Raw genomic sequence first — 9,208 nt, 5'->3', positions numbered from 1 at the left:
GCTCCCGAGCTTCTTCGGTGTTCCCGTGTCGGAAGCACTTCTCGACTAATAGGCACTTGGTCGTCGCGTTCCACTTGGTTGTTTCGCCCCGAAAATCCGCCCTATTCCGTAAACGCAGCCGGGGAAACGACCGTTGACTGGCGTCGATCGGCGTCGACTAGCCAAATCGCGACAGCCCTTGCCACGCAGGAGACTGCTGCGAGGGTGACGGTTTGCCATGGCTTCTCACCCCCTCCTGCCCCCTCGGGAACCCATCGAACTGTACCCCTTGAGCCGGCCTCCCTTGCATCTGCACGGGAACATTGTCCTCGGAACCCCTGTTTGCTCGGCGCGTGCCCCGTGTCCGATAAAAACGGCTGCCACGCGCCCCTTTCCCGAAACTACGACCGAATACGTTACTAGCGGCTCGATAGTAGCCGCGGAAGCATACTAACCCTCCGATGGCGAGCTTAGATCATTTACGACGCACGAAATCTCGCGTACACGGTCCTGTGAATAATTACAAGCTCAATATCTACATTTCACGTAAGATTAAAATTATACGAAACAAAAGTTCTTTGAAAATCTGAAAAAAGTATGATTTTCTCTAAAAATTGTATTTTAGACTGTGGAAAAAATAGAGGGTGAGACACTTAAAACTGGCCACCTGAATAACTCAGCTGCTATTGGTGATAGGAAAGGATGAGTCAGGATAAAATTATTTGCTATCGAGGGGCTGATTATCCGATGTTACTATTGTTTTTTGATAGGTGGAAGTGGATCTCTGTTTTTTTACTTAAATTCTGATAGAGTATTTCAAGACGAATACAATGGCCTGGAAAGGCCAATTGGAAAGGTCATTCCTGGTCTGGGTTGAGGGGTAAGAATACGGTAAAAAACAAAAAATTTTCTCTTAATCTATACGAGAGAGATACGTAGGGGATCTTCGATAATTTTGATATTATTTATTGGCAATTGATTGCCCCATTTTTTGTACAAAATTGAACCTTCCACTTCAAATTCTCGCCAATCACACAAAAATTAATGTTTCAAAAATCCCCTATTGGCCGTCACCACTGATATTGTAGACCAAAGTGAAATACATGAAGATGCTAGGAATATTATTATAATGTAACCTCAACAAACGTAACAAGTTGAATGTATGATGAAATGGTGACTGATACAGTAGATCACGCACACGTGACAGTTGCCAACGTCTGCTAGCTCGCGAAGTCACGTATACGTGACAGCGGCCGTCAAAGTGTTAAAAGAAAATTTTTTATTTTTTACGGTGATCTTACTCTGCAGACCAAGAATGACCTTTCCAATAGATCCTTGTACTCGTCTTGAAATACTCTATCAGAATATAAGTAAAAAAACATACCATTCCAATTTAAAAAAAAAAAGATGACCTTCATATATCTCCTTGATGCCTTCACCTATCAAAAACTAGTAAAATCGGATGATCAGCCTCTCGATACCAAATAATTTTGGCCAGATGCATGTTTTCCTACCACCAATAGCAGCCAAGTTATTCAGGTGGCCGGTTTTAAATGCCTCGCCCTGTATAAAGTCAACATTAATTTGTATTAGTTTCAATTTAGTATAAATTAGTATGAATTTAGTATGAAATGATTTCTAGATGGGAACAGTTCGATGTTTATCGATCATAGTTCAATGGATGCGTTCACGGACAATATTTATGCGAAAAAGCGTGGTAAAGATTCGCGAATACGTGGTGGTTACAAAAAATATTTTTTTCAGTTTTTTTTTTCTTTCTTTATATTTTTTATAAATTTCAAATTTTACAGTGCGAATGTCATAGATTAAAAAACAGTTGTAATGATAAGATAAAAGTTCATGTTATAATAAAATAGAAAATGATTATGAGTATTGTTCTTAGCTCGATAACTTACGTAAAAAATAAAAAATAGATACATTCAAATCTATGCTCTAAAATTAATATAATTAATTAGTCAAACCTTTTAAATTAATATACCATCAATCTAAAGGAAAGCTGAGATTCCATCTAGCTTTACTTCCTTCTTTAATAAAACATTAGTCCCATTTTGACTGCAACTAGAATATTAATGTTATATTTATATGTATATTACACAAATATTGAAAAATAAAAAAAAGTGGCTAAAGATAATAAAAATAGAAACTGAGAATGTTACGATTAGTGTCTCTTATATTAAACTCACAGAGAATGATCACAAAATGTGACTAATTCTACTCCTTAAAAACAGATTTTATATTTATTACAAAAACATGAAAAGTACAATGCATATAAACCGAGAGAAACGACGTTCCTAATACTATAATTCCTAGTTTTAAACCTAACGAAATACTGCTCGATTGACTGAACAACGCAAAATATTATTAATATTTTAACACTTGATTCGATTTTCGGTTCAAATTAAATGTCATACATTGCCGCATAATGTATTTCTTTCTTTAAAGACAAAGATTTTGTTACATGGTACTAAACAAATCATCGAAAGATTCTATTTCAACGCTAAACGATCCGTTCTTCGAGACCAACGTTTCGATTAATCCAGCTTTTACCTTCCAACTAATCCTAAAAAAACTCGTACGACTATTAAAAATGCTCTCAACGTTCGTTCTTCTATAAAAAATGTAATGCTCGTGACGCATCTGTTATAAAATAGAATGAGATTTCGTACATCGATAAAATCGAATGAGCAGGACGAAGTAGTGATACGGAGAAATAGATGTTCGTTCGCTCGTCCTCGAAACGTGAACAATTTATAAATGGATAACAGTTTAAAAGTGTTCTACCTGTTCCTAGACCTTTTGTTACTATTCTTTTTCGCACTGTTTCCGGATTTATTTTTCGAAGGTTCTTTCCCGGTGTTTTCTTTCAACGACACGTGTTCGAGACTTCCATTGCTCGCGTGCCCGTTCGCAAACTGTCCGGATATCTCAACGGAGGAGGACAGGGATCCGTTTTGATTATACTGGCCAGTAACAGAGTGGTTTTTCCCAGATGATTCCTTATTACCGTTGCTAGTAGTACTATTGCCGCTCGTCCCGTGCGAATTCACGAGGCTGCAGTTGTCCTCGCTACCGCTGTTCCCAATCTGTGACTCCGATTCGCTGTACCGGTCAACTGGAATCAGGTTTTAAAATGGGAACACCGCGAATCCCATTGGAACGGCTCAAGTAATAGTTTACCGATCGAAAAATCGACAGTTGTTCGGTTCACCCGATTACACTCGAATCTATTGACCGAATCGGTAATTGGCAATTAGAATTAGTAAAAAAATTACTCGTGATCCCGATTAAGTGATGCTATGATGATTATTCAATTAAATTAAGACCACTGTAAAAACCTGAAATAAAGCGTTTTTTGCGATTTTTTTTTCATAGATGGAGAAGTAAGAGGATAATAATATTCAAGAATGTTATTGACCATGTCGTTGAGTGTTAAAACAAAAATAGTATAAAATGACTGATGTAACTGATGCAAATTTTTATCTGGAAAAAAACAAAAAATTTTCTCTTAATCTACACGAGTATAGAGAAATTTATTGACAAATGATTGCCCCATTTTTTTGTACAAAATTGAACTTTCTACTTTAAAAGTTTGCCACTCGCGCAAAAATTAATGTTTCAAAAATCCCCTAAGTATTTCTCCAGCTATACTCGTGTAGATTAAGAGAAAATTTTTTTGTCTTCTTCCAGATACAAATTCGCGTGTCGCAGAGCGCCTCCAGCGTCATTTTGCACTATTCTCGAATAAATTCTTATTTTTAACACTCAACGACATGGTTAATAACATTCTAGAATATTATTATCCTCTTACTTTTCCATCCATCGAAAAAAAAATCGCAAAAAACCGCTTTATTTCAAGTTTTTAATAATTAAAATCTGGAGTCGCGAGAATGAAATTTTTCAAAATGGCGCCAAAGAATTACGGTCATCGTACAGATAGAAACACATTACGTACATCTTAAAGAGTATAAAGATTGTTGTTATTAGATAGTACCTTGTTAGAAAAGGTTGGATATAATACGATACCAACTATCTAATATATTACCAATGCTGTATAAATTATCAAATAAGAATTTTAAATTGGAAACCTAAAGGTGAAAGAAGAAAAAAGCATTTCAAATTTTAGGTAATGAAGATAATGCAACAACACTGTTGGAAATATATGCTGTAAAACAAGATTTGAAATTAACCAAAAGGAACTACGTAGCTAAAACTTGAAATTGATAAATTAATCCAAAGCAATGTTTAATATTCTATATAAATATGATAATCGAAAAATTTGAAGATAAACTTTTACAGACACAACAACTACAATACTTTAACATATTTTAATTGATATAATCATTTTTATTTTCTAAAAATATTATTCGAAACTTAAAACGAATGTTTCATACTACCGATTTCTATACTTTCGACATATACATACCGAGAAAGCAACAGAACGAATAAAAGCCATTAAATTAAGGAATAATTTTTCATAAAACTTTGAAACAGGTGCGACAAATAGATATTAAATTTATTCATAACCAAGATACAGAAAAAAAGATAAATATAGATGAAAACAGATAGCAAGAATTAATTTATAAAGTTCTACGCTTAATTACTTTGTAAAGACTAAAATGAATGATCATAATAACAGACAGGGAATAAATAAAAATTTATTTATAACTTAAATACAGAAAAAGTAAAAATTACTTTGTTAAATACAAAGTAATTAATGAGCATGCTTCAACCTTTTCTTCATTAGTTCATCTAACCGTACTTCTTAATAATCTACATTATTACTTTTCTTTTCTACTGGAAGACAGTCTGATCGATACTTAGGGAACAAAAAGAAGTACAATTTGGAATAACTTAATAACTAAAAAGAGCTCTTCTCAAGGACAGGATTAAAAACAAAAGTTGGATAGAGGGATAGGATGAAAAATAAGTTGTACTCTTTCTTTCACTGTAAAAAATTAATTATCTCAGGAATATCCATTGAGATCCTTACTTTTTTCCTGGGTATTTTCGACGAGTCCGCTTACGGCCTGCAAAAATATAATCTTTGTGATTTAAATAAATTTTGTTATTTAAATAAGTTTTCGGTCGTGGGCAGAACATTCCGCTTGTAGCAAGAAACGAGAGAAAATTTTATTTTTATTGTTTACGTTTACAACGCTCGAAAGACGTCGAGAGGCAACGCTTTCACTCGCTTTCACGCAGAGTTCTTGGCGTGTAGGTCAAGTGGAACTATTAATGAACAAATACCATATAACTCAAGATTTCTAACAAGTATATCTTGAAAACGACAATTATTTTTACACCAGAAGTTAGAAACATGCCTCTTCCACGTATTTAAAAACCATTAAAATCAGTGAGACTATGACGAATCTAAACAAACTCATTATACCACTTTCTCCATTACTATTTTTAGTTCTAACAACGAAAAACGAAAGTATTAGAACTCCTAATTTAATCACACCCATGTGCCAATAATTATTTGCAATATTTCGAAAAACACTTTGTGTTAAATGTTTGTTGTTATTCCTTCTTGTTAATTACGTTAACTCTTTGTTAGTGAGTTAATTAAAAGAAGAAAAAGTATTCTGCAAAGAACAAGTGTCTTTCGTTAAGGAATATGTGTATGCCTGTGATCTAAGATATCGGCTAATAACTGGCAATGTTTAGTATAATTGAGCTCTGTATAAATGGTTTGTCTGCTCAAGGAAAGACTTCTATTCTTTGCACATAAAATTTACTTCTTGTTGATACAGAGAAAATATTAACTACTCACTGCCATGGAGGTAATGGAAGATTTTGAAAAAAGCCTTTCAGCTTCTTTAAACTTTCTATTTCGTTTGTCTGCTTTACTATTTGTATTTTTGTTGCTGGCTAAATACCTGTCCCATCCACGTATTATGTTGCCATACAATTGCGTATCCTCCAAGTAACTACCTTCAAATGCATAGATCTGACGTTCTAAATTAGCAAGAGTGTCCTACAGAATTACAATATTTGATTTAAAAAAACATCATTGATTGACATTGTATACAGAAACAATCAAACTTCTGTTTGCCAATTATATATACAGGGTGCTCGGTCACCCTTGGGAAAAATTTTAATGGGAGATTCTAGAGGCCAAAATAAAACGAAAATCAAGAATATCAATTTCTTGACTGAAGATTCGTTAAAAAGTTTTTAACTAAAACTACGTCCAAGTGCAACAATTAGTACAATGAAAATAATCCAAAGAGGTCAACTTAACCTCAAAATATGTAAAACATATAAAGTTTACCGTTACTTTCGAATGTTTCTTCGAGACAATTAATCCTTAAATGTAATAGCAAACATTCATAACAGAAATGATAAAATTGATTACTTTGGACGTAATTTATCTGAGGTCGAAATTATTTGTATGAAAATATACAGTTTGACAGATGCCACAAACTTACAGCTATTTCTGCTTTTCGTTTCACTAATTCAGCGAGTTCCGCTCTCAAATCGACGGAGGACTTCGTCGACATTATTTATTTAAATATATGAATATAACACTAACAATAATCCGAATTCTCTTGTTTTCAAAACGTCACTTTTTACCAAATACTATTCATTTTTCGACGAAAACTTTCCTGATTGATCTGAAGTTGCTCCTATTCGATGTTATTAAACTTGCCAACTTCTCGCGTATACATGACCCACGAACTATACAAATAGTGATAGATAGGGGAGTTTAGTTAAAAATACGCGAACCTTACCGTCGACTGTGATTGGTATATGTTCACGAACTATCGATAGTCGTTGCAAAAATATCGATAGCGGAAATTATCGATAATAATCAAAATTTCACGACCTGATTTGTTTGTTTCGCATCTTACACAGTGGTTTGAGAACTTTTTATTAAATTTATTGATATTTTTACGGTTAAACTTAATTTAATTGTCTATTCTAGGCGTTTCATTATCAGAATGAATTTTCCAACGTTCTATAGATTAACGTGTGCGCGAATGAATAATACTTCCATGTTAGGAGGTTATGTGACTCGTAATATCGTAACAGTCGCTGATCATAAAATAAAATGGGTTCGACCACCGAGAATTCCCGAAGTAAAACCTGAACACAGTGGTGATTTAGAATTAAATGTATCGGTAAAACCAACTGATACGCGACTTTATTATGAGCAGTCGAAAGAATGGGATGAGTAAGTAAATATAAGTAGAGTAAGTAATAAACATATACTCTATTCAATCTTGTTTCCTGTTATAGCCATTTTTATGCTCCAATAATTTAAATCTGCTTATCTTTATACATTTAAGTGCTCTATATGACCATTTTCAACTTGAATGCTATTTATTGAATTCATTGCTAGCACTGTTATATATATGTTGATAAAGTATTTCAACAATGGGTAACTAATAAACAACTGTTTTTAAGTGGATTTGAAAATAAAAATCAAATGAAACTACTTCCAATAGTTCACTCAATTCACTGTTCATAGATCTATTAAAATCTCCTTAAAACAATAAATCTGATGAGCCCCTAATTGATGATGTATGTAATTAATATAGTGCAAGCGATATCGTGAAGAATATGTTCACCTTGAAGCATCAACGTAACATAGAAACCAGAAATTTAAAGAGAGAAAAAACAATTGCACTTGTCAAGCGGCATATATGCGATCGCGGTTCTGCGGAAGCCAAGAGTAAGAGTATTTTTAGAAAATATTGTGTATTATTGTATTTTATACAATAATCATAAAACATACAATTACATTACTCATAATAATTTTTATAAACTTTAATAATTTAAGTAATAAATCTAATTTACGTGATTTTCACCGGGACAATTGCGAACGACTATTTTTTTTTTTGCACCGTTATTTATATTTGTTAAATATTTATCGATTTTTTTTTTTTTTATTATTAAATAATTTTCTCAGTTGCAGCAATGACAAGTGAAATTCAGCATATTCAGGAACATATGGAACAACATCCAAGAAATAAACCCACAAAACAATTCTTAAAAGAATTAATTGATAAAAGAAAAAAACAGCTGAAATTATTACGTAAATGGGACTACAGACGATATGAATGGGTTCTCGAACGTTTGAATCTTGTTTATAAACCTGATCCAGAGTATGATATTTTTCATTTTTATATAAACGAAATATATAAAATTACTTAATTGCTATATTAATTAACTGTTAATTCATTATATATATTTATATGTTATCATGCGTATCATTTGTCTCTTACCGATCGTAGAGTACCTGGCCAAGTATCAAGGAAAGAATCATTGAGAATATTAACGCAACAACATTGCGATAATATTATTCAAACCAAATTAAATGCGTATAAGGACGAATTAAACAAACAAAAAAAAGATTTCTATCTGGAAAAAGCTGAAAAATTGGCGTTCATTTTAAAGGAAGAGAAAGAATGCGGTTTAGAACCATCTGTAACAGAAGAAGAAATTGAAGCATTACGGAAAAAAGTAGAAGAGCTATAAGATTTAATTTATAATCAGTTAATTAAATTTAAATTAAATAAACATTATTTCTGTGTTTACTCGACCTTATTCACTTTCCCGCGAAAATAGGAGTAACAGGAATATTTAATAAACTGTTTCATGGAATTTAAAATAATAAATACTAATAAAATATTATATTGTATAATTTTACACTTTAAATTTACGACTGATATCGGGATCACATGGCAATATATGATATACATATACAATTACATCTATATTTATATGCAACCTAGAAAGTATGCATAGTGACTTGTATTTTCCAACAGATCAAAGAATATTATTCAAATTGACAACCTAGGTAAACATAGTTTAGTTTAGAATAAATCAATGTAAGTTTAAATATTATTAAAAAATCACTGTTGGTAAAATATCCTCGGTAGTATAGTGGTCAGTATCCCCCATTCGTTCGCCGACCCTCGCAGGGGTCGGACGTGTTGCCTGAGCGCTCCGCTACCGAGCAGTGAAGTGCCGCTAACGGTGACTTAAAACACGAACTCAGTGATACATCGGCGAACATACTTGAATTATTATAAATCCACAGTGATTTTATAATATAACTATTCACAGACAATAAAGCCACTGCCTGAGCAAATAGGACATCGTGAAACCAGTGAACAAAGTGAACATCGCTCACTCGTCGCACATCATCACGACAGATAAAACAATTATTCATAAAGACGATATAATTCTCTCGATATAT

General features: G+C 32.9%; 2 protein-coding genes across 3 annotated transcripts; one reads left to right on the top strand and one right to left on the bottom strand.

The window, feature by feature from the left end:
* Positions 1–1,821: 1,821 nt before the first annotated feature.
* LOC122402008 (chromatin modification-related protein MEAF6) lies at positions 1,822–6,617 on the bottom strand. Its single transcript, XM_043404499.1, has 4 exons — positions 6,432–6,617; positions 5,774–5,977; positions 4,991–5,027; positions 1,822–3,112 (listed from the first exon to the last, which is right to left on the bottom strand). The coding sequence occupies exons 1-4, from the start codon at positions 6,501–6,503 to the stop codon at positions 2,778–2,780; spliced, it is 648 nt and encodes a 215-aa protein (XP_043260434.1). The 5' UTR covers positions 6,504–6,617; the 3' UTR covers positions 1,822–2,777.
* Positions 6,618–6,821: 204 nt separating this feature from the next.
* Positions 6,822–8,500, top strand: LOC122402013 (28S ribosomal protein S15, mitochondrial). Of its 2 annotated transcripts, none has more exons than XM_043404505.1 (5): positions 6,822–6,860; positions 6,929–7,177; positions 7,545–7,678; positions 7,916–8,111; positions 8,241–8,500. In XM_043404505.1, exons 2-5 carry the CDS (start codon positions 6,945–6,947, stop codon positions 8,482–8,484), a joined length of 807 nt encoding a protein of 268 aa, XP_043260440.1. In that variant the 5' UTR covers positions 6,822–6,860; positions 6,929–6,944; the 3' UTR covers positions 8,485–8,500. The 2 variants fall into 2 exon arrangements, with proteins under 2 accessions (XP_043260440.1, XP_043260441.1); XM_043404506.1 differs by having other exon boundaries at positions 6,839–6,857.
* Positions 8,501–9,208: the final 708 nt, after the last annotated feature.

This window comes from Colletes gigas, unplaced genomic scaffold (genome assembly GCF_013123115.1).
Source record: "Colletes gigas isolate AHSC1104 unplaced genomic scaffold, ASM1312311v1 Colletes_gigas_Sc00031, whole genome shotgun sequence".
Lineage (NCBI taxonomy): Eukaryota > Metazoa > Arthropoda > Insecta > Hymenoptera > Colletidae > Colletes > Colletes gigas.
Note: the sequence above shows the minus strand (reverse complement) of the source record. Positions and strands in the feature narration are given on the sequence as shown.